General features: G+C 50.1%; 1 protein-coding gene across 8 annotated transcripts in view; it reads right to left on the reverse strand.

Annotated features, from left to right (window-relative positions):
* The window catches only part of PISD (phosphatidylserine decarboxylase), a 46,429-nt gene that overhangs the window by 8,619 nt on the left and 12,174 nt on the right, over positions 1-25,636 (reverse strand). For 3 of the 8 annotated variants that reach the window (XM_010360686.2, XM_010360687.2, XM_030914658.1), the window contains exons 2-3: positions 23,969-24,048; positions 21,683-21,858 (exon numbers count right to left, since the gene is read on the reverse strand). In XM_010360686.2, coding sequence (XP_010358988.1) covers positions 21,683-21,858; positions 23,969-24,048 — 256 coding nt within the window. Of the gene's footprint in view, positions 1-3,466; positions 3,608-3,707; positions 5,211-10,778; positions 10,935-21,682; positions 21,859-23,968; positions 24,049-25,636 lie in introns of those variants that run through there. The other 5 variants (XM_030914660.1, XM_030914659.1, XM_010360688.2 and 2 more) reach the window with 5 other exon arrangements.

The raw sequence follows: 25,636 nt of genomic DNA on the forward strand, positions 1-25,636 counted from the left end.
AGTCTGGACACAAGCATGGATTTCTCCACTGATCCAGGCAGTGGCTGGGGCTGGTCCAGGCCCCTCTCCTAAATGAGTGATGGGGACAGCTCACTGCAGGTGGGTCAGGCAGGAGGGCACCTACCCACCAGAAAACAGATACACACCAGCATCCTCCCTCGAGAAGATGCCAGCACCAGGAAATTGGCACATGCACAAGAGGCCCATCCCATCTCGAGGCCCGGACCCAAAGACACCCCTGCTTTAGCCCCAGGGTCCAGGCCTCCAGGGCCGTGTCACTCCCATCACTCCAACGTACTGAGCACACACCCCACCCTTCCTGGCCCAGCAGGCTCCATGCTGGCCTCCTGCCAGCTGCCAGGGAAAGAGGGGTAACAGCAGTCAGGGGTGAGCCTGGTGCCTGGTTCCAAAGGGGAAGCTCTTTCCCTGGTGGATAGAGTGCAGGCTTGGAGCTGAGCTCACAGCCAGGATTCACAGGGAGGCAAGCATGGCCTTGAGGGGAGGCAGAGAGAAGGGGCCTTGGGGAACCCCAGCCTCCTGCCAGTTTTCCTCCCTGATCTACCATGTGGGGCAGTGACCACCACAGCCCTGAATGTATCAGAAAGATGAATCCAGATGAACCTAGTCTGGCCAAAAGCCTTGGGTTCTCAAAGCAGGCTCCCCTGTGAGCCTTGGCATTTCATTCTTCCATGGTGCTGTGAGGGGCTGGGTCTGGCCTCCAGTCTCAGAGGGGGCCCTACTAAGGAACCGAGGCACATGAGGCCAGGGGCCAAGTCAGATGCCCATCAGGGAAAGGTGGGCCCTGGAGAGACTAAGAACCATCCTGAGAGGCCAGGCTGCGGCACCGCACCTGCTGGTGAGCCCAGTGAGGGCATGGGGTCCTTGCTCATTCAGATCCTTGACATCACTGTTCTGCCTCTTCTAAAACAGGCACCGAGACCAGGGTGTCAGTGCCTCCAAATTACCACCTGTGGGCCCCAAAAGATCGCCAGGAAAGAAAATGAATACAGCTTTGCCCCAGGACACAGGCCGAGCACTGCCGGTCCCTCTCAGAGCTGCAGGATAGAGGGAAGGCCTTGGAGGTCGCTGCCTTCTTGCTTCCCAAGGGTAAAGCCAACTCCTTGGCCAGCAGTGTTTCTGGCCTCCCCATTTCAGGGCCCAGCTTGCCCTCTGCCTATGACAGCCCTGGAACCCCAAGCCAAATATTTCATCCTCTCTGGCTGTCTTGAGGGTGACATGAGGTGGGAGCCTCAGGCCCTGGATGAGGAACTTGCAAGAAGGGTATCCAGAATGGAGGAAGCGCTGACACCTTCCCTCCCTTCTAAGCCTCAAAGACATTCTGTGGAGATGAGTTTAGGGTTGTGACCAATAGGACTTTAATGTCATTACATGGCCTAAGGGCTAGTCAGCTGCAACATGAGAACGGGCCTTGTGGCTGGTGACAACCTGGTCACTGCAATTCTGGCTGCCTTCCTCTACCCCTGCCCTGAGAGCAGGGAAAGGCCTTGGTAAGTCACAGGTACTCTCTAAGTCTTGGTTTGTACATCTGGAAAATGGGAAAGGAAATTCCTGCTACCCACTCCCTTGAGGCTCAGAGCTCAGCTGCAACCATGGCCCAAAATAACTGCTCAGAAACCCCACTTCCACCCAGGAGTGTGAGGCAGCCTCAGACCTGGCTTCCAACAACTCACCTCTCCAAAAACTCAACCTCACACCGGTGGAGGCAGGGGTTTCCACCACAGGAAAGACGAAATAAGAGGGGCTTAAGTGGCAGTTCTAACACAGGAACCCAAACTTGTGGGCAGTGACTGGCCCTGTGAGTAGGAAGCAATGGCTGACAGGACCGTATGGGGGGTGGGGAGCACCTTTGTCAGGACATGCTGTTCTGGGGATCCATACCAGAGCAGTAGGGCAATGTCCCCACCCATCCCTCACCAATCAGGGTAAAGACCACAATACCTGCCCCCCCACCACTGGAATGGAACATTCCAACTGAAGTCGATGAATGCACCCAGGCCAGGCAGCAGTTACTACAGGTTGGGTTGGGGCCTGCAAGCATGTTGTGCATGCAGGGGAGGTGCGTGTAGGTGCAAGTATGTGTGCATGTATACGTGTGTAGGTGCAAGGGTATGTGCATGGAGGGGTGCAGTGTATAGATGTGAAGGTGCGAGGGTGTGTGCGTGGGGGTGTGTGGGGTGTGTAGGTGTGAGGGTGTGTGTAGGGGGTGTGTTAGGTGTGAGGGTGTGTTATGCGTATAGGTGGTGTGTGCGTGTGAGGTTATGTCCATGGAGGGGGTGTGCACGGGTGCAAGGTGTGTGCATGTAGGAGCCATGTGTGTAGGTATGAGGGTGTGTAGGTATGAGGGTGTGTATAGGGGTGTGTGTGTATAGGGGTGTGTGTGTAGGCACGAGGGTGTGGGGTGTGTGCCTGTAGGGGTGTGTGTGAGGGGGTGTGTGCGTGTAGGTGGTGTGTGTAGGTGAGGGGGTGTGTGCCGGTAGGGGTTGTGTGCGTGAGGATGTGTGTGTGTAGGTCCGGGGGTGTGTGTAGGGGTATGCGTGTATACACTTACAGTGCTGCTCCTGTTGGATTCTGGTTCAAGCCTTAGCAAGGCGGAGCAGGCAGTGAGGGATATGGCACTGTCGCCTGCAGCCCGCAGCCCGCAGCCCCCAGTCAACTCTGCCGGAGGATATGGAGCCTTGCAGCTTGTGTGTTCAGCCAGGGACCCTGAGAACTGGCTCCTGCTATCTGATGGAAAGCGCCTGGAGCGCCAGGACCACCCCTCTTGAAGCCTCAGCAGAAACCTCCAGGGCCCCAAATCCTGTGTCCAGTGGCCTGACTGCGGGCCATGCACTACCCCCGGGAGGCGGGGAGCGAGGAGGGGGGCTGACTTTCTCCCCAGCTCAGCTGAGGCCGGGCCACCTGGCAGCGGCATGCGTCCAGTGGGGCGACAACCCTGCCTTCCCTGTGTTCCTGAGCTAGAAGCAGGCAAACTTTCCAAGCAGGGGATGGGGAAAATGGTACTCCCTGGGCGACATGGACCAGGGAGCAAAGAGAAGGGCCCAGAGGCGCCTTTCAGCCAGTCAGTGGCAGGCAGCCCAGGAGGCCCTGGGAAGAGGGCAGGCAGGACTCGCAGGGGTCTGTCCTAGCCGCCCAAAGACTGGGAACCTCCTCTCAGACAACCCTGGGCGCTGAGGGGAACCGGCTCTGGGCAGAGGCAGCAAGCCTGCCACCCGCTCCCTGGCCCTCCAGCGCTGCCCTCTTCCCCAGGCACCCTGCCCCTAGTCCCTCAGGCAGCGCGGAGGAGGAGACGGGAGCTCTCAAAGCCTGAGGCGCCCCAGCCTGGGCCCCGCCAATGCCAGCCGGCACCCCCTCACTTCCCACAGCCGCCTCACTGCCGGCGCCCCCCCACACACCCCCTCACTTCCCGCAGCCGCCTCACTTCCCGTACGCCCTTCACTTCCCGTACCCGCGCTCGGCAGTACATGGACGTGGAGGAAGTGAGCTCACGCAGCCCGGGCCCGGGCCATGCCCACGTGGGAACGGAAAAAAGCCCACGACTCGCTCGACCCTGTCCGCAGGGCTCCTCAGGCCAGGCCGCGTCGTCGCATCTGGGAGAGCCCACCTGCGACCGAAGGCGCTAGAAGGGCATCCCCACCTGCCACTGGCTCTCTGTGCGGGCGGGGCAGGGCGCCTCCCTAAGAAGTCACCTGTGGCTCCCGGCCGGACCTGGGCGCCGGCTCCGCTCACTCACCCGCAGGTGGCTCCAGCTTCCGGGCTCCGACTCCCCAGAGGCGCTCCCGGAGCCGGGAAGCCTTGGGGCGAGTGGGCGGGGCTCGGGCTCCAGCCACTCAGACTACCAGGGGCGGGGGCAGGAGACCGACCCCAGCCACCCTTAAAGCCGCCGCTCCCTCTGAGCCCCAGTCCTGTTGGGCCGCCAGCCCAACCCGAGGGCCTCTTTAAGAGGAGGGGCCAAGGCCGGGGAGAAGAGGAAGGGCAGCAGGCACCAGCTCCGCCTGGTCACTGTCATGGGAGGACCCCACTCAACCAGCAAGGTGGGCCCGGCTGCTCCCAAGGGATGCCTCCTGTCTGTTCTCACTCTGTTCGCTGGTCTGTGAGCCGCCTGTCAGCAGCCTGTGGCTGGCCTCCCAAAGCAGCTGCCTCCCCTCACCACCCCCTACCCAACACTAGGCAGACTCAGAACCCCACCCGCTGCTGACCTGAGGACCGGCTTCTTCACTGGACTGAACAGAAAGCACCCCTGCTAGCCCTGGAAGCTCCAGAGAAGGCGAAATCCTTGATCCTTCCCGCACCCCATCTTGAAGCTACAAGGCTGCTCCCACCCCAACCTGCCCTCCAGGCACGCACATCTCTGACACAGAGAATGCCCTGACTCCAAAACTGATGTAGACCAGTGAACAGGGGCAGCCATAAACAAGGTCTGACGGCCCCAGCCTAGAGCACACAGGCCTCCCTGCTTCAATACTAGGATGCACAGTCCATGGGATGATGCATGCTGTCTTCCCACCCCACTAGATCGGAAGACCCTAGGTCTTCGGGTTGGCAGCCCACCCCATACCCACATGGTGCCAGACACCCAACAAGCACTCAGCCCACATGGGATCGGACCAATCAGCTTAATTCTTTTAGGGGAGGAGAAAGGTCTGAGAGGGATCACCATTCAACCAAAGAAAGAGTGTGGCATTAAGTAGCCTCATTCACATCTGTGGGAGCAACTGAGCACACCCATCCCCTATTCAATGTTGAGATGGCCTTGGAAGTCTTAGTCTCATTCTGAGCCACTGAACAGGATACAATTCCAGCTGCTTCTTACCACTGACATCTTTGTTTCTAAAACAACTAAGGTTTGGGGCCAGGCATGGTGGCTCATGCCTGTAATCCTAGCACTTTGGGAGGCCAAGGGTGGGAAGATCACTTAAGCTCAGGAGTTTGAGACCAGTCTGGACAACATAGTGAGACCTCTTTCTTTTTTTAAACCAAAAAGAAAGAAAGAATTAAGGTTTGGAACAGGAGGAGAGGGTCTGTAGGGCTTGTGGAGAAATGGGGCAGTGGGCCATGCCTGGAACAGGACATAAGGGCATGCAGTCACAGCCCCATACACCTGTCGTCCTTAACTGGATCCAGCCCAAGCAAGTGCTACGTGACAAGCCACAGCCCTGGGATTCGGCAGGGAGAAGAAGACAGATAGGGTCCTCCTCTATGGATTTCCATGTTCTTTCACACCTACAATGCACCCATGGGAACAGGGAGGCAGGGGTGAGCAAGGCACAGTACCACCTCTAAGGACCTCAGAATGTGGTACAGGGTGGCAGATACCTTACACACAGCTGCTCCTAATATTCTCCTGTCCAGACATCGCTACAGGAAGTCCACAAATAGTGTCATCATAACACTGATGAGAAAAAAAGAAAAAATCTATTCCAGCCAGGGCTACTGTCTGTGAGGAGTGTGCATGTTCTCCCCATGTCTGCATGGGTGTTCTCTGAGTACCCTAGATTCCTCCACATCCCAAAGCTGTGCACTTAGGCTCACTGGTGTGTCTAAATGGTCCCAGTCTGAGTGAGTGTGGGTGCACCCTGCCATGGGAAGGTGTCCCGTCCAGGACTGGTTTCCGCCCTATGCCCTGAGCTTCCCGGATAGGGGATCACCTGCAACCCTGAACTGGAGTAATTAGGTAAATAATTATCTAACTTTTTATTAATTGTTCATAAATGCATGTATAGCTCACATTTCAATGGTTAATATTAGAAATGTTTGGGGTCTTTAAAAGTTCAGTGATGTTTTTGTGGTCAGAAACATTCACAGGAACTTAACTTCTTGCTTCTATCAATTAGCCTATAGTAAAACTGGTTTCATTCTACGTTTTGCTTAAAGTTGAAGGTCCCAAGTACCTATCATCAAGATTGAGAACTTACTGTAACTGATCCCAGCATTCTCAGAGCCCCAAAGAAACTTCAGACCCCTTCTTACCTCAGAGCTCCAAGGAAACACATGACATGGGATAAAATGCAATTAAAGCACAGAAAGATGCTGACGCAGAATCCTGGCACCACCAACTTCCAGAACTGGAAAGACCCTGAAGACCATCCTGGCCTCCTCAAAGCCTCTAGTACTTACAGACCAGCCCACACGGGTCCCTGGGGATGGAACAAAACCAGGCCCCAGTTACACCAGGGAAGAAAGGTCTGCAGAGGAAAGCCCAGCTTCTGCACACATTCTACCTCCCATGTGCTGAGAGATCTCTGGGACTCTCACACCCTTCCCTGTGGAATGGCCAGCTCGGCTGCACTGCATCCACCCGCATTGCTTTTTAACCATTCTAAGCCTCTAAGGCAGATGGGTGTTTAAAAACCCATAAACCGCCGGGTGCAGTGGCTCACGCCTGTATCACAGCACTTTAGCAGGCCGAGGCGGCCGGATCACGAGGTCAGGAGATCGAGACCATCCTGGCCAACACGGTGAAACCCCGTCTCTACTAAAAATACAAAAAATTAGCCGGGCGTGGTGGCGGGCGCCTGTAGTCCCAGTTACTCGGGAGGACTGAGGCAGGAGAATGGCATGAACCCAGAAGACGGAGGTTGCAGTGAGCTGAGATCGCACCACTGCACTCCAGCTTGGGCGACAGAGCGAGACTCCGTCTCGAAAAACAAACAAACAAAAAAAGCCCATAAACCAGCCCACAAGTTGGCCGAGATCAGCACTCCCCCATCTTCCAACCAGACCTCCACCACATGTATTTTCAGTGGGGAAATGCCTCTGGATTTTGAACAATCATTTACAAGTGAATTTCCATTAGGGAAAAAAAAATGTCTGGAAATTTACTTTCCTGCCTTCTATTTATTTCTTTCAGGCCATGGAGTCCTTTATTTCCATGCCTCCCACTCTGTTAGGACTCCCTTGGGTGGGAGTGCCACCTAGTGCCACTGTGAGGCTCTACAGGCTCTCAGGCCACCTGCAGATGGAGGCTTCCCTGCCTCAGTCAACCCACCTGTATTCTCTGCCAGGTCCCAGCTGTGTGAATTTCATGCACTACTTCTAGAGGGATGCCCTGTGCCAGGGAACAAAAGGTAGCTGCGGAACAGGGGTGGAAGGTGTCCTTAGCTAATTCTTATTTCCTGGCTCTTGGCCAATTCTCATTCCCTGGGGGCTGGCAGAGGCCCCTCAAGGAAGATGGCTGGTGTCTTAACGGCTAGTACAAGAAACCACAGGCAGGCATCAGCCTCCTAGACATCTGGGCAGAGAGGCTGGGCAAGCACAAAGTGCCTTCAGGCTATTTCTCTACACACCAGATTCTCCTAGCCCTGCCCAACTCCCCACTCATCTTTAAGATGAGAATCGTTTTTGGCAGTCCCACTAGCCTGTGAGATGTCCCGGATACCCCTGGCCCATTCAGAGCCCCACCAGCAGCTCCCTAAGGGTCCTGCCCAGGCACTGAGGAAGGGCAGACTGAGATGGAATAAAGAAAAAGTGCTTTAGGCCAGACGTGGTGACTTAATGTCTGTAATCCCAGCACTTTGGGAGGCCCAGTATTTTTGTAAAAATACAAAAATACAAAAATTAGCTGGGTGTGGTGGCATGCGCCTATAATCCCAGCTACTCGGGAGGCGGGAGGCTGAGGCAGGAGAATCGCTTGAACCTGGGAGGCTGAGGTTGCAGTGAGCTGAGATCGCACCACTGCACTCCAGCCTGGGCAACAAGAGCGAAACTCTGCCTAAACAAACAAACAAACAAACAAACAAAACAGTGCTTTTAGGTCGTCTGGCGGACAGCTTCAAACAGGGCCGCAGGTGTCTTGAGTTGGCAATCCCCTGATTCCTTCCAACCCAGAAGTTTAGCCTTGTGTTTAAGTTCCTTTTTTTTTTTTTTGGAGACAGAATCTCACTCTAACCCCAAGGCTGGAGTGCAGTGGCACGATCTTGGCTTACCACAACCTCTGCCTCCCGGGTTCCAGCGATTCTCCTGCCTCAGCCTCCCAGGTAGCTGGGACTACAGGCGCCTGCCACCACGCCGAGCTGATTTTTGTATTTTTAGTAGAGACAGGGTTTCACCATGTTGGCGAGGCTCGTCTCAAACTCCTGACCTCAGGTGATCCACCCACCTTGGCCTCCCAAAGTGCTGGGATTATGGGCATGAACCACCATATCCTGCTGAGTTCCACATCTTCTTGAGACACGGTCCCTCCACTATTCCACACATTGGCCACTCAAAGCCATGGGGGCATGGCTGTGTGAGCCACACTTCCGCCCACTGCGATATCCTCCTGCCCTAGAATGAGCCTATAATTCTCTGAGGTCAGAGCTGGCCCCTGCCAGCCAGTTCCAGTGGCATAAGAACACTACGGGAGCTGGGCGCAGTGGCTCAAGCCTGTAATCCCAGCACTTTGGGAGGCTGAGACGGGCGGATCACAAGGTCAGGAGATCAAGACTATTCTGGCTAACACGGTGAAACCCCGTCTCTACTAAAAAATAGAAAAAACTAGCCGGGCGAGGTGGCGGGCGCCTGTAGTCCCAGCTACTCGGGAGGCTGAGGCAGGAGAATGGCGTGAACCCGGGAGGCGGGAGCTTGCAATGAGCTGAGATCCGGCCACTGTACTCCAGCCCGGGCGACAGAGTGAGACTCCGTCTCAAAAAAAAAAAAAGAACATACGGGAGTTCAGGTAGCACCAGAGCAGGCCGCCAATTTGACTATTTGCCCATTTCCACACTCACACCTATTAGGTAAGAAGTAAAATAGTACTTACTAAAGCTCCACTCCCTGCCAGCATGGGGCCAGGTATTTACCTACACATCATTCTCATTTAACAACTTTATGAGGGCGTGAATGGCCCTATTTATAGATGAGAATAATAAAGCTACAGCACGTACGTGGCTTACCAACATGGAGAACATGTCCGATACTGCTCACCGCCAGGTACACCATGGCGTCGGGATGCGTGCTGAGCACAGGCCCATGGGGCTCCAGGCAGGAGACAGGGAGAGAAGGAGGACACAGGCCACTTCACAGGGTCCTGCCTTATGATAGCTTAGGCCGAATGGTGGCAGATCAGACAGGCTGATCTGTCTTTATTCCTTTTGATGAATTGGAATACTGTATTATACTTTTTTTTTTTTTTAATTCTAAACAGAGGCTAGAAACAAGGAAGCAGCACTCAGGCAGGAGTAAGCATCCCTGCAAGCCCGGCTGCTCCTGAGTAAGGCCTTTCCTGCACTGCTGCTCCCCAAACACCTCAGCCCTTAACACAAGCCCCTACGGCCATGCCTCAAAACAACAAAACCACCTTACAGATTCAAGCAATTCTCCTGCCTCAACCTCCAAAGTAGCTGGGATTAAGGGCGTCCGCCACCAAGCCCAGCTAATTTTTGTATTTTTAGTAGAGATGGGGTTTCACCATGTTGGCCAGGCTGGTCTTGAACTTCTGACCTCGTGATCTGCCCACCTCAGCCTCCCAAAGTGCTGGGATTACAGGTGTGAGTCGCCGCGCCCAACCTTTTCCCTTTTTTAAAAAAGATTACATATTAGTCGAGTGCAGTAGCTCACGCCTATAATTTCAACACTTTTGGGAGGCCAAGGCAGGCATATCACTTGAGCCCAGGAGGTTTTGACCTGCCTGGGCAACATGGCAAAACTATTTAAAAAATATATATATATATATAAACAATTAGCCGGGCATGGTGGTGCATGCCAGTAATCCCAGCTACTCAGGAGGCTGACGTGGGAGGTCAAGGCTTCAGTGAGCCATGATCACACCACTGCACTCCAGCCTGGGCAACAGAGCAAGACCCTGTCTCAAAAAAGAAAAAAAAAGAGATTACATATTTACCATTAAAAATCTCTCATTGGCCCTAAACTGGCAACAGTCATCTAACCCTGGTCTCACACCACTCTGAACCAGACCCTCCTCTGTACTTCCTCCTGCACCAGCTCGAGGGAGCCACAGGGCTGTTCTGTTCAGACCTGAGGGCCCCATTCAGGCACTCTCGCTGGACGTGCATGTCACTTGATTCCAGTGACTGAGGACCTGAGAACTCCTTCGTCCTCCATTTTCCAGAGCAGAGAAGAAACAATGAAAGCTACAGAAAAGCATCTCTGCTTTTGTGAAAGCACAATTCTCTTCCCATGCTGACTCGGTCTGCGGAAGAGGTCAATTTTTAAATCCATTCTTCTGAAGAAGCAAGTATCCCGCTCCCCTCACCCGGCACTGGTCATCTTGAATCAGTGAAGAGGAAAGCTCTTCACTCCCTAATGTCACGTCCTACACATTACAAACTCTGACTGAAATTTCTCACTCAGAATATTTGTAACCTAAACATTTAGACTGAGTGGCAAGGAAGGAGGATCCATGTGCTTCCAGAAATAAGGCTCGGCCCCAGACAGAGTCAGAGGCTGCCCTGCCTTTGGCACAGGAGCTGCAGGCTGAGCAAGTGCCTCCCCTCGGGCCAGGCCCTCTGTCCTCCAAACCATTGGGACAGGAGAGCCTGGCCCTGCTCTGTGGCCACCCAGGCAGATGTATTTTGGCTGTGCCTGCCTTTGGCTGTGGGGCTGCTGCCAGGTGGTGGTGGCCCCAGGAAGAAACCAGCCCTCCCCCAAGACCTAGATCTATAGGGCAGAGGCAACACAAAGGAACTCAGGACACTGTGACTGGGCACAGCTCAGGCCCAAAGACGTGGGGCAGATCCGGTCACAACAGCAGCCCCGTGTCCCTTCTGGAGAGTCTGGACGGCCACCCCTGCTGTCAAGCCCCTGCCCCATGGGAAACTCACCTCCACTTGCCCTGACTAACTGCAAGCAGAAGTGTCCACCAAATGCCCCAGGTCTGTGGAGGGGCAGGGAAGAGGGGATGAAGGGGGATGAAGCGGGGAAGTGGGAAGAAAAGGGAAGATGAGAAACGCTTGTTGGCCAAGAAGACCGGCCGAGAGGAAATGACACAGCTGCCCCAAGAGAGGCAAAACGGGCAGTAAGGACACCCGCAGGCTACTCCCTCCCCTCAGAGACTGCCTCCATCTTTCCCTAGCCTCAGCCAGAAAAACAGTTCTGTCTCAACTACTAGCTAATGGTTTTTTCCTTGTAGAGGCATGGTTTTGCTATGTTGCCCAGGATGGTCTCAAATTCCTGGGCTCAAGAGATCTTCCTGCCTCAGCCTCTCAGGCAGCTGGGACCACAGGCACACACCACCACCCCTGGCTGGTTTTTCTTTTCTTTTCCCTTTTTTGTTTTTTGAGACAGAGTTTCGTTCTTATTGCCCATGCTGGAGTGCAATGGTGCAGTCTCGGCTGAGGTGGGAGGATCACGTGAGATCACCTGAGCCTGGGAGGTCGAGGCCGTGGTGGGCCCTGCTCATACCACTGCACTCCAGACTGGACGAAAGAGTGAGTACCTGTCTTTTTTTTTTTTTTCGAGACAGAGTCTCGCTCTGTCACTATGCTGGAGTGCAGTGGCATGATCTCAGCTCACTGCAACCTCCACCTCCCAAGTTCAAGCGATTCTCCTGTCTCAGCCTCTCAGGTAGCGGAGACCACAGGCACACACCACCAACCCTGGCTAATTTTTCTTTTCCTTTTACTTTCTTTTTTTTTTTTTTGAGACAGAGTTTCATTGCCTAGGCTGGAGTGCAATGTGCAATGGCGCAGTCTTGGCTCACTGCAACCTCCACCTGCCGGGTTCAAGTGATTCTCCTGTCTCAGCCTCCCAAGTAGCTGGGATTACAGGCACCCGCCACCATATCCAGCTAATTTTTTTGCATTTTTAGTAGAGACGGGGTTTCACTATGTTGGCCAGCTGGTCTCCAACTCCTGACCTCAGGTTATCTGCCCACCTCGGCCTCCCAAAGTGCTGGGATTATAGGCATGAGCCACTGCTCCTGGCCCCCTGGCTAATTTTTTAATGTATTTTTTTGTAGAGACAGAGTCTTGCCTTGCCAGGCTGGTCCTGAACTCCTGGGCTCACACAATCCTCCCACCTCAGTCTCCCAAAGTGTTGGGATCACAGGCATGAGCCACCATGCCTAGCTGAAATTATATATTTTCTTTAGATGTTCTGTAACCAAACATTTGAGGTATCATCTAAAACAGTATTTGTCAATCTCAGGAAAAGAGGCAACGGGCAATATGCCATGATTGCTGAATGATTTTTTTTATGACTTTTGGGGACAAATAGGCAGCATATCTGAAATCACAACTGCCACACAAAGGCAGGACACGTGACCACTGCAGCAGTATAAACTATGGATCCATAAACTATGGATCTATACCTGGTAGCCATCCACCCTCTGTCTGCTCACTCACCGCAGCTCTCGGCACAGGCCCCTATGTCAACAGCCAAAGCCACAAGCCACACCTGTAGAGCCCAAGTGAACACTCTGGCCATGAGCCAAGAGCGTTCCCAGAACATCATGAGTTCCTGAAAAGAAACTCAGAGAAGCAGCTCTTCTATTTCTCAGCAGTCCCTGAGCTCCTGCCTTCAAGAGTGCCCTCGGTGCCCCATAGAAAATCACCTCTGCCCACTGGTGGGCCACAGGTTGAATCAGGGACTCAAGGGAATAGCATTCTGGAAGCCAAAAAGCATTATTCAAGCTGTGCTCACTCCACACGACAGGGCTAAATGGAACTAAAAGGAACACTCTGGATCTTCAACCTGAGCAGCTCAGCAAGCAGCTTTCCACAGCATGATCTCAAGCTACTTTTTTTTTTTTTTGAGACAGGGTCTTGCTCTGTCACCCAGGCTGGAGTGCAGAGGCACAATCTCAGCTCACTGCAACTTCTACCTCCTGGCTCAAGCAATCCTCCCACCTCAGCCTCCCAAGGAGCCGGGAACACAGGCCCACACCAAATACAAAAAAAAACCGGCTAATTTTTGTATTTTTAGCAGAGACGAGGTTTCACCACGTTGCCCGGGCTGGTCTCAAACTGGTGAGCTCAAGAGATCTGCCCACCTCAGCCTCCCAAAGTGCTGGGATTACAGGCATGAGCCACTACTCTGGGACTCAAGCTACCCTTTCTAGTGACATCATTCTGTGGAATAAAAACTTAACATAAAAACATCCTTTTTGTTTCAGTTTGGTTTTTTTTTGTTGTTGTTGTTGTTGTTGTTGTTGAGACGGAGTCTCGCTCTGTCGCCCAGGCTGGAGCGCAGTGGCCTGGATCTCAGCTCACTGCACGCTCCGCCTCCCGGGTTTACGCCATTCTCCTGCCTCAGCCTCCCGAGTAGCTGGGACTACAGGCGCCCGCCACCTCGCCTGGCTAGTTTGTTTGTTTGTTTGTTTGTTTTTTGTATTTTTAGTAGAGACGGGGTTTCACCGTGTTAGCCAGGATGGTCTCGATCTCCTGACCTCGTGATCTGCCCGTCTCGGCCTCCCAAAGTGCTGGGATTACAGGCTTGAGCCACTGCGCCCGGCCCAGTTTGGTGTTTCTTTTGTTTTTTTTTTGAGACGGAGTCTCACTCTGTCTCCCAGGCTGGAGTGCAATGGTGTGATCTCAGCTCACTGCAACCTCTGCCCCCCAGGTTCAAGCAATTCTCCCACCTCAGCCTCCCGAGTAGCTGGGATTACAGGTGCCTGCCACCACGCCCGGCTAATTTTTGTATTTTTAGTAGAGATGGGGTTTCACCATGTGGGCCAGGCTGGTCTTGAATTCCTTTTTTGTTGTTGTTGTTGTTGTTGAGACAGAGTCTCGCTCTGTCGCCCAGGCTGGAGTGCAGTGGCCGGATCTCAGCCCACTGCAAGCTCTACCTCCCGGGTTTACGCCATTCTCCTGCCTCAGCCTCCCGAGTAGCTGGGACTACAGGCGCCCGCCACCTCGCCCGGCTAGTTTTTTTTTTGTATTTTTAGTAGAGACGGGGTTTCACCATGTTAGCCAGGATGGTCTCGATCTCCTGACCTCGTGATCCGCCTGTCTCGGCCTCCCAAAGTGCTGGGATTACAGGCTTGAGCCACCGCGCCCGGCCTTTTTTTTTTTTTTTTTTTTTGAGACAGAGTCTTGCTCTGTCGCCTGAGCTGGAGTGCAGTGGCCGGATCTCGGCTCACTGCAAGCTCCGCCTCCCGGGTTCACGCCATTCTCCTGCCTCAGCCTCCTGAGTAGCTGGGACTACAGGCGCCCGCCATCTCGCCCGGCTAGTTTTTTGTATTTTTTTTTTTTAGTAGAGACGGGGTTTCACCGGGTTAGCCAGGATGGTCTCAATCTCCTGACCTCGTGATCCGCCCGTCTCGGCCTCCCAAAGTGCTGGGATTACAGGCTTGAGCCACCGCGCCCGGCCTGGTCTTGAACTCCTTACCTCAGGTGATCCACCTGCCTCGGCCTCCCAAAGTGCTGGGATTACAGGCATGAGCCACCAAAGCCCGACCTTTTTTTTTTTTTTTTTGAGACGGACTTTCACTCTTGCTGCCCACGCTGGAGTGCAATGGTACAATCTCACTCTGTCACCCAGGCTGGAGTGCAGTGGCATGATCTCGGCTCACTGTAACCTCTGCCTCCCAGGTTCAAGCGATTCTCCGGCCTTGGCCTCCCGAGTAGCTGGGATTACAGGTATGCGTCACCACTCCTGACTAATTTTTTGTAGTTACTAGAAAAGGGGTTCTACCATGTTGGTCGGTCTGGTCTTGAACTCCTGACCTCAGGTGATCCACCCGCCTCGACATCATGCTCAATTAATGGATAAAAGACTCAGTCTTACCATAGATCTTATCAAAATCAGCATATGATTTTTTTCTTTCCTTTTGAAGTCCAGAACTTTCACCTTTTCACTTAAAGAAAGCACTTTACCGCTCTCTCTTCAGCAATCTAAATTGCCAGAATCACTATTATGCACTTTGGGGCCAGTATCAAGCCAAATAAGGGTGACCTGAACACAAGCACTGGAATACCATGACAGCTGATCTGATAACTGAGATGGCTACTAAGTGACTTATGGGCAGGCGCATAAACACTGAGGTCACAATGGACAGAGGGAGGATTCATATCCTAGGTGGGAGAGAGTGAGAGTTCATTATGCTACTCAGAACAGGGAGACATTTAAAACTTAGGAATTGAGGCCGGGCATGGTGGCTCACGCCTGCTGGGAGGCTGAGGTGAGCGGATCACCTGAGGTCAAGAGTTCAAGAACAGCCTGGCCAACATGGTGAAACCCCATCTCTACTAAAAATACAAAAAAAAAGTAGCCAGGCGTGGTGCCACAAGCCTGTAATCCCAGCCACTGGGGAGGCTGAGGCAGGAGAATTGCTTGAACCCGGGAGGCGGAGGTTGCAGTGAGCCGAGATTGTGCCACTGCACTCCAGCCTGGGCGACAGAGTAAGACACTGTCTCAAAAAAAAAAAAAAGTAGGAATTATTTCTGGAATTTTACATTTAATATTTTCACACTGCAGGAACATGAAACCTTGGATAAGGGGGAAATACTCTGATTGTTTTAGAAGTCAAATGCATGCCACAAATCATAAAGGTGTCCATACCCTTTCAGGCAGCAATCCTACACCTAGGCATTCATCATGAGGAAAAGGCCTTATGTGCAAAGGTGTGCTCTGCAACATTATTCATGGTGGCAAAGACCACCAGTATACCAGAATCAACTGATGTGGTAAAGCCTCAGTGACAACCAGAGATTTCGGGACCTGGGTGCCTGTCACCACTGAGGAAGAGCCAAGAGTGTGGCTCCAGGGTGGCTCACACCTGGAATCCCTTAGCCTCCCACTTTGGGAGGCTAAGGTGGGAGGATAGCTTGAGACCAGCCTAGGCAACATAGTGAGATCCCATCTCTACAAAAAATAAAAAATTACCTGAGTGTGGTGGAGGTGCATGCCTGTGGTCCCAGCTACTTGGGAGGCTGAGGTGGGAGGAATGCTTAAACCCGGAAGGTTAAGGCTACAGTGAGCTGTGACTGCACCATTGCACTCCAGCCTGGGCAACACAGTAAGACCCTGTCTCAAAAAAGGAAAAAAAAAAATCAGCTGAATCAATTTAAAAATAGAGAAAAAAGGGCAGGCATGGGAGCTCACGCGTGTAATCCTAGCACTTTGGGGGCCCCAGATGGGTGGGTCACAAGGTCAGGAGATTGAGACCATCCTAGCCAACACGGTGGAACCCCATCTCTACTAAAAATACAAAAATTAGCTGGGCATGGCAGTGCACACTTGTAGTCCCAGCTACTTGGGAGGCTGAGGCAGGGGAATCACTTGAACCTGGGAGGCGGAGGTTGCAGTGAGCCGAGATCATGCAGTCCAGCCTGGGAGACAGAGTGAGACGCAGTCTCAAAAAAAAAAAAAAAAAAAAAAAGCCAGGTGCGGTGGCTCACACCTGTAATCCCAGCACTTTGGGAAGCCGAGACGGGCAGATCACCTGAGGCTGGGAGTTAGAGACCAGCCTGATCAATATGGAGAATTCCCATATCTACTAAAAATACTACATTAGCCGGGTGTGGTGGCACACGCCTGTAATCCCAGCTACTCAGGAGGCCGAGGAAGGAGAACTGCTTGAACTCAGGAGGCGGAAGTTGCGGTGAGCCGAGATTGCACCACTGCACTCCATCCTGGGCAACAAGAGTGAAATTCCGTCTCAAAAAAAAAGAAAAAAATAGAGACAAAGACAGGAAGTGAATGCATAAAAAATAAAGCTCATGATGAAGCAATCACAGTCACATGGCGAGAAGGCATGGGAATCATGATGTCCTCTGTTTTCCAACATTCTGTCATAGTGTTTGCTATATCATCTCTGTCATTTAACAGGGAATAAGACTGATTTCCACAAGCATACCAAGACCATTCAACAGGGAAAGGATAGTCTTTTCAACAAATGATGCTGGGAAAACTGGATGCCCACATGCAAAAGAATGACTCTGGATTCTTCTCTTATACCATAAATAAAAATTAATTCAAAATGGATAAAAGACTTAAATGTAAGATTAAAACTACCCTGGCGAAGTGGCACACACCTATATCCACTACTGGGAAGGCTAAGGTGAAAGAAACATGTGAACCCAGGAGTTCAAGGCTGTAGCAAGATATGATCACACCACTACTCTCCAGCCTGAGCAGCACAGTAAGACCCTGTCTCTGGAAAAAGAAAAAAAAACTAAAACTGGCTGGGCGCAGTGACTCACACCTGTAACTCTAGCACTTTGGGAGGCCAAGCCGGGTAAATCACTGAGCTCAGGAGTTCGAAACCACTCTGGGCAACATGGCAAAACCCCATCTCTACAAAAAATACAAAAATTAGTGGCTGTGCATGGTGGCTCATGCCTGTAATCCCAGCACTTTGGGAGGCCGAGGTGGGCAGATCACTTGAGGTCAGGAGTTTGAGACCAGCCTGGCCAACACGGTGAAACTTCATCTGTATTAAAGATGCAAAAAATTAGCCAGGCCTGGTGGTGGGCGCCTGTAATCCCAGCTATTGAGGAGGTTGAGGCAGGAGAATCGCTTGAACCCAAGAGGCAGAGGTTGCAGTGAGCCGAGATTGCACCGCTGCACTCCAGCCTGGGTGACAGGGCGAGTCTCCGTCTCAAAAAAAAAACCAAACCAAAACAAAACAAAAAACTGTAGCCCTGAAGGGAACATTAGGTAGGGCTCATCTGCCTTTGGTTTTTCAAGCTGGCTTATCATCAGAATCACCTACAGAGCTCCTGAAACACAGATCTTGAGCCTAGCCCAAACTTTCTAGATTTCCAGGAGTTAAGGAATTCAAATTCATAATTCTTTTTTTTTCTTGAAACGGAGTCTCGCTCTGTCGCCCAGTCTAGAGTGCAGCAGCGTGATCTCAGCTCACTGCAACCTCCGCCTCGCGGGTTCACGCCATTCTCCTGCCTCAGCCTCCCAAGTAGCTGGCACTACAGGTGCCCGCCACCAGCCCGGCTAATTTTTGTATTTTTAGTAGAGACGAGGTTTCACCTTGTTAGCCAGGATGGTCTCAATCTCCTGACCTAGTGATCCATCCGCCTCGGCTTCCCAAAGTGCTGAGATTACAGGTGTGAGCCACTGCGTCTGGCCTCAAATTCGTAATTTTCAAAGCTCCCCGACAATTCTGGTATCAGTTACATTTGGAAAATCTCACATTTTTCATTTGTGATGACAGTGAGTAGGTGAAACCAGAGATGGGATTAGGACCTGGCCCCAGACAGCCATTCAAGACTCTCCCTCTCAACCTGTTGCCATTCCTGAAAACTGTATACAGTTGAGTATCCCTAATCTGAACATCCAAAATGCTCCAAAATCAGAGACTTTTTGAGTGCCAACATGACACCGACAAGTGAAAAATTCCACATCTGATGTCATGTGACAGGTCACCGTAAAACTTTGTTTTGGCCGGGCATGGTGGCTCATGCCTGGAATCCTAGCACTTTGGGAGACCAAGGCGGGTGGATCATGAGGTCACGAGTTCAAGGCCAGCCTGGCCAAAATGGTGAAACCCTGTCTCTACTAAAAATACAAAAATTAGCTGGGCACATAGCAGGCACCTGTAATCCCAGCTACTCAGGAGACTGAGGCAGGAGAATTGCTTGAACCCAGGGGTGGAGGTTGCAGTGAGCCGAGATCGCGCCATTGCACTCCAGCCTGGGTGACAGAGTGAGACTCTGTCTCAAAAAACAAAAACAAAAACAAAACAACTTTGTTTCATGCACAAAATTATTTAAAGTATTGTATAAAGTTACCCTCAGGCTATGTGTAGAAGGTATATCTAAAACATAAATGAGACCCGTCTCCACAAAAATTCAAACAAATTAGCCAGGCATGATGGCACACTCTTATATTCCCAGCTACTCAGGAAGGTTGAGGCGGGGGGGATGGCTTGAGCCTAGGAGGTCAGGGATGCAGTGAGCCATGATCGTGCCACTGTACTCCAGCCCTGGGTGACAGAACAAGACCCTGCCTCAAATAAATAAACTGGCCTGGCACAGTGGCTCACACCTGTAATCCACACACTTTGGGAGGCTGAGGTGGGCGATCACCTAAGAGCAGGAGTTCGAGACCAGCCTGGCCAATATGGTGAAACCCTGTCTCTACAAAAATATAAAAATTAGCCGGGCATGATGGCAGATGGCTGTAATCCCATCTACTGGTGAGGCTGAGGTGGGAGAATCGCTTGAACCAGGGAGGCAGAGGTTGCAGTGAGCCGAGATCATGCCATTGCATTCCAGCCTGGGCAACAGAGCGGGACTCTGTCTCAAAAAAATAAGTAAGTGGCTGGGCGCGGTGGCTCAAGCCTGTAATTCCAGCACTTTGGGAGGCCGAGACGGGCGGATCACGAGGTCAGGAGATCGAGACCATCCTGGCTAAAACGGTGAAACCCCGTCTCTACTGAAAAAAAATACAAAAAGCTAGCCAGACGAGGTGGCAGGCGCCTGTAGTCCCAGCTACTCGGGAGGCTGAGGCAGGAGAGCTTGCAGTGAGCTGAGATCCGGCCACTGCACTCCAGCCTGGGCGATAGAGCGAGACTTCGTCTCAAAAAAAAAAGAATAAATAAATAAATTAATTAAATAAAATAAATTTTGTGTTCAGACTTGGGTCACATCCCCAAGTTATCTCAGTATATATATACAAATATTGAAAAATCAAAAAAAAAAAAAAAATCCAAAACACTTGCAGTCCCAAGCATTTCGGATACGGGATACTCAAACTCCAATGTCAACTCCAAGTCCAGAGCATTTCCCCTTCATAAAACGAAGTGTTGGAGTCCTACTTGAAAATCCAGGAGTGGCCGGTGCAGTGGCTCACACCTGTAATCCCAGCACTTTGGGAGGCTGAGGCAGGAGGGTCGCTTGAGCCCAGGAGTTTGAGACCAGCCTGGGCAATAGTGCAAGACCTCATATCTACAAAAAAAGAAAAAGAACATCCAGGAGTAGTTCTGTGACCACTGTATTCAATCAGGAAGAGTATCTAACTTAAGCCCAGTTCTTTACCAACAGGTGCTTTGAGACCTCACAATGCATTAAGCCACTCCACTCCAGTGTCCTGTCACTTTCCAGGCCCTGGGACTTATGAGTTAATCACCCCTGTCCTCTTTAGAACCATCTTCTAGGTCTGAAACTATGTATGGCAATAACCCCAATTACATAAACAGCAGATACTAAAAAAGTACTGGCATTGGTCTTTTATGATTTTGGAAGTGGCAGGTTTCCCCCAAATTTTTATTCTCTTGGGAAACCTTTTAAGTATGTGGGAATTTCTTGAAAGCATGCAAGCTCATCATAGGGTGAGTCAGCCCCACAAAGTCCCAAGGTCAGAAAGATGTCAGCGTGGGTTTAACACTTGAGGGGGGTCATGCAGTCATAGTCACATGCCACCTACACTTTACAAGTACTTTACTAATCTACTAATCTAATGGAAAATGATGTTTACAGGGGAAACCAGCAATGCCATAGGGAACAGAGTGCGGCATACTTTGAAAGTGTGACTCACCTACTACATAATTATTCTTCACCAAATGGAATTTGTGATATAGTACCAGAAAACTTTTTTTTGTTGTTGTTTAAGGTAGGTTATTACAAAGCCCAAGGCATATGAACAGGCCAAAGGGTAGGCACATGGACATAGGGGGCAAGGGCAGACATATCTCTTAGGGTAACTCCCACAGCTGGATCTGTATGGTCAGCTAAGTCACGGTTTTACAGGATTGTTAGAAATCAAGTGAAGTCCATATACTAGATTCTACTGGAAGAAAATGGTCAAAATCAAAGTCCAAAAAAGGATTTTGGAAGGAAACCTATAATGTAGCATGTAATGCCAATGGCAGCAAATACTCCTAAATTGTGTTAGAGTTGGATGGAATCTCAGAGTCATGTTCCAACCCAACCTGCTGTGTTACTGTTAAAGACACGAGACCAGACAGAAAGTGACATGTCCCATTTCACACAGCTACTGCAGAGCATGGTTGGGACTTGCCTTCAGCATCCTAATGCTCTGGTCACCGTATGTCCTATTAGAATGGATTCAGCTGATCTGGATTAGCAAAATGGAGTGGATCACCACTGCATTCCAGATATAACAAAGCCTCAACTGTCACCCCCTCTTTTGCCCAGGGTATTGAGGCCTATTACTGGTCCTTTGATATTTCAGATTTGTATCTGTTAAATTATAGCTATAAAAAAAGGTAATTTTTAAACTTACACCTTTATATTCAATTTCACAATTTCATGTCTCCTCTGAGTCAGGAATCCTCCTGGGACACAGGAAGCACAGAGGAACAAGATGTTTCATTATGTATCGTGCATTCGACAACTATGTATTGTGCATTTGACAACAATGCAGGCTGCCCCTATCATGTGACTATGATGGAAGGAAGCATTCTGAGCAATAATGACAAAGGAATTTGATTATTTCTGTCTGGTTCCTGGTGAGAACTAATCCACATCACAAAAACTCAATAGTTTCAGCCCTCTTCCGACTAACAAGGAAAGAATAGCAGAACAGCCAGAATGTCAGTACCAATTCAAGACGTAGGCTCTGAGACTTCAACAGCATGAAATTTCTACTCAGAACCCTTGGGGAGACCAGGGTTAGGTCTGGGGACAGAAGACAAGCTTGACATGACACTGAAGTTATAAGTCCTGTATCTGGCCAAAACCGACTGGAGACGTGAGCTCCAAGAAAGCATATTTGACTTGTTCAAACATTTCAACTTTGGAACAACTGGAAAAGTGACAGACAGTTTGCTGGACAAGAACCCAAGGGAGTTCTGCCTCATTCCTACCTCCCAGTGACCAGCAAGTTTGGGTGGAATCTCCAATCCCAGCTTCTCCAGCTCTCGCTCCCTGTACTTCTCATACTGCCGGTACCCTGCATACCCGCCGCCTGTCGCCAACAGAATGGGCAGGGGACGCAGCAGGAACGTGGTTCGGGCAGGGGCAGTGTGGATTTTTCTGGCATCTGTAATAAAAAACAAGACAATTTTGAGCCTGGGAGACAGGGATAGGGAAGAGTCATGCAAACACAGCACCAACGGGAGGGTCAGGAAAAGTCAGTGCACCTCAGAAGCCCTCAGTAGAGGTAACTGGATCCTCAAGACATCTAGCAGGCAGGTGAAACCTTGGGTCACTACTCAGACCCTCCTGTCTCCAAATTCTGTCAGTAAGTACAGGACAGGCATCTTTCCTATAGAATTACAATGGCCTCAACTGCCACCGCAGTCACAAAATGTATTAATAAGATGAAAACACTGAATCACAAAGAGGGCAAGAAATTAATCAAGGTTGCCCAGGTGGTCACCAACAGGTCCAGAACTTGAAGCCAAACACCATTTCTCACCCAGGGCTCTTTGATCTTGCTTTTATAACACAGGCCCAATTTTGAGCAGGCACTGGTATTCTCTCCCAAATGCAAAATCTCATACATTCTTACAGGTCAACAATAAAAAAGACAAATAGCCAGGCACAGCGGCTTGCACCTATAGTCCCAGCTACTAGGGAGACTGAGGTGGGAGGATTTCTTGAACCCAGGAGTTCAAAGTTATAGTGAGCTATGATCACGCCACTGCACTCCAGCCTGGGCAACAGAGTGAGACTCTCTCAATCAATCAATTGAAATGTGCAAAGGATTTGAATACACCTTTGTCCAAAGAAAACATACATTGGCCAATAAGCACAAGAAAAGACAGAGGTTAAATATCTGTTATGCATTAAATTGCTGAAAACTCCCCCAAAACTCTTATGTTGAAGTTCTAACCCTGAGTACCTTAGAAGGTGCCCTTAGTTAGTTGGAGAGAAGGTCTTTACAGAGGTTATCAACTTAAAATGAGGTTGCAGGATGGACGCTGTGGCTCACACCTGTAATCCCAGCACTCTGGGAGGCCAAGGCGGGAAGATCACGAGGTCAGGAGATTGGGACCATCCTGGCTAACACAGTGAAACCCCATCTCTACTAAAAATACAACAAATTAGCCAGGTGTCGTGGCGGTTGCCTGTAGTCCCAGCTACTCGGGAGGCTGAGGCAGGAGAATGACGTGAACCTGGGAGGTGGAGCTTGCAGTGAGCCAAGATTGCGCCACTGCACTTCAGCCTGGATGACAGAGTGAGACTCCCTCTCAATAAATAAATAAATAAAATAAAATAAAATAAGGTGGCCAAGGTGGGTCCAAATTCAATTTGATGGGTATCCCTATAAAAAGGGAAAATCTAGAAACAGACATGCACACAGGGAGAATACCATGTGAAGTTGAAGGCAGAGACTAGAGTGATGCTTCTATATGTAAGGAATGCCAGAGATTGCCAGCAAACCACTGGAAGCTAGGCAAGAGGCATGGAACAGATTTTCCCTCACAACCCTCCAAAGGAAGCATCCCTGACACCTTGATCTCAGACATTTAGCCCCTCGAATAATGAGACAAATGTCTGCTGTTCAAGCAACTCGTTTGTATTACTTTGTTACCATAGCCCTAGCAAACTAATACAGCATTATTAGTAATCAGGGAAATGCAAATCAAAACCACAATAAGATCCCTTCACACCCATCGGAATGGCTATAATCAAAAAAACATAATGAGGCCGGGCATAGTGGCTCATGCCTGTAATGCCAACATTTTGGGAGGCCAAGGTGGGCAGATCACTTGAGGCCAGGAGTTTGAGACCAGCCTGGGCATCATCGCAAAACCCCGTCTCTACTAAAAATACAAAAATTAGCCGGTATGCATGCAGTCTTTGAAATAGAAAAACAGTAACAACAATTAATAATAAAAATTAGCCAGGCGTGGTGGTGCATGTCTGTGTCCCAGCTACTTGGGGAATGAAAATTGCTTAAACCTAGGAGGCAGAGGTTTAGTAAGCTGAGATTGCACCACTGCATTCCAGCCTGGGTGACAGAGCAAGACTCTGTCTCAAAAAAAAAGAAGAGAAAAGCTAATGCTTCAGTGATTAACTGCGTGCCAGGTACTTTCTGCACACTAATTCATTTAACTCTAACAACAACCCTATGTTTATCCCAATTTACAGATGACAAAACTGAGGCACAGAGAGGGCCACCACCATCTCTAATTGCTCCTTACCTGTGCGAAAGGCTCTAAAAGGCAGCTTCCACAAGGGCTGTAGAGATTGGCTCAGGGCAGTGATCTCATGGTGATGGAAGCTATAACCAAGCAAAAATGAACCATTAAATATTATTCTTAAAATTAAAATTAGTGGATTAATCGGCAAAATTTAAATACTCAATAACAATATTGTATCAATGTAAATGTCTTGGTTTTGACAACTGTACTGTAGGTAAGAAAATGTCCTTGTAGGGAAAGGACTGAAATATTTATTTATTCATTCATTCATCCATTCATTCATTCATTCTTGAGATGGAGTCTTGCTCTGTCACCCAGGCTGGAGTGCAGTGGCACAATCTCAGCTCACTCCAACCTCCGCCTCCCAGGCTCAAGCGATTCTCCTGCCTCAGCCTTCCTAGTAGCTGGTACTACAGGCATGTGCCACCACGCCCGGCTAATTTTTGTATTTTTAGTAGAGACGAGTTTTCACCATGTCGGCCAGGCTGGTCTCGAACTCCTGATCTCATGTGATCCACCAGCCTCGGCCTCCCAAAGTGCTGGGATTACAGGCATGAGCCACCGCGCCCGGCCTAGAAAAGGGCTTAAAAGCAAAAGGTCATCAAATTGGCAAATTGCTCTCAAGTGTCTCAGGAAAAAAATGTATACGTTATCACACACACATACACATATAAACAGAGATGGAAAATGAGAAAGCAAATAGGGCTGACATTTGAGGAATCTGGGTAAAAGGTATTTGGGAATTCTATGTACTATTTTTATAACTTTCTGTAAGCCTGAAACTATTTGCCAATAAAAAGGTTTTCTGGGTTTTTTTTTGGGAGGCCGAGGTGGGCAAATCACCTGAGGTTGGGAGTTCGAGGCCAGCCTGACCAACATGGAGAAATCCCATCTCTACTAAAAATACAAAATTAGCTGGGTGTTGTGGCACATGCCTGTAATTCTAGCTACTTGGGAGGCTGAGGCAGGAGAATCACTTGAACCTGGGAGGCAGAGGTTGAGATGAGCTGAGATTGTGCCATCACACTCCAGCCAGGGCAACAAGAGCAAAACTGCATCTCTTAAAAAAAAAAAAAAAAAGAAAATACTATTCTGGTTCAGTTAGTTTCTCTTCTTTGTTTCATCTTTGCCTGGAGAAATCAGACATATTCCCAGTGGCAATAAATGACTATGCCAGCAAGCAAAGCATTAATGAGTTTTTGGTTGAGTTTCCCTTAATCAAAGAGGAAATATCTCACTTTCAGTTCAGATATCACTTCAGTTTCCCCAAATACTGACCTGAAATCTAAAGTAAAAAAAACTGTATCCAAGTCAATAAACATTTTTTTTCTTGGAACCCTTTATGATAGAATAATTCACTCTATTATAAATGTCTAAATTGGCATTTTTGTGAAAAATAGAATTGCATTTATTACTTTCATACTATAACATTGACTTTCATGGATATTTAGTTATGTCTTTTGTGTGTGTGTGTGTGTGTGTGTGTGTGTGTGTGTGTGTGACAGAGTCGCACTCTGTTACGCAGGCTGAAGCGTATCTTGGCTCACTGCAACCTCCACCTCCTGGGTTCAAGCGCTTCTCATGCCTCAGCCTCCTGAGTACCTGGAATTACAGGCACACGCCACCACACCTGACTAATTTCTGTATTTTTAGTAGAGACAGGGTTTC

This window comes from Rhinopithecus roxellana, chromosome 13, assembly GCF_007565055.1.
Source record: "Rhinopithecus roxellana isolate Shanxi Qingling chromosome 13, ASM756505v1, whole genome shotgun sequence".
NCBI classification, from domain to species: domain Eukaryota; kingdom Metazoa; phylum Chordata; class Mammalia; order Primates; family Cercopithecidae; genus Rhinopithecus; species Rhinopithecus roxellana.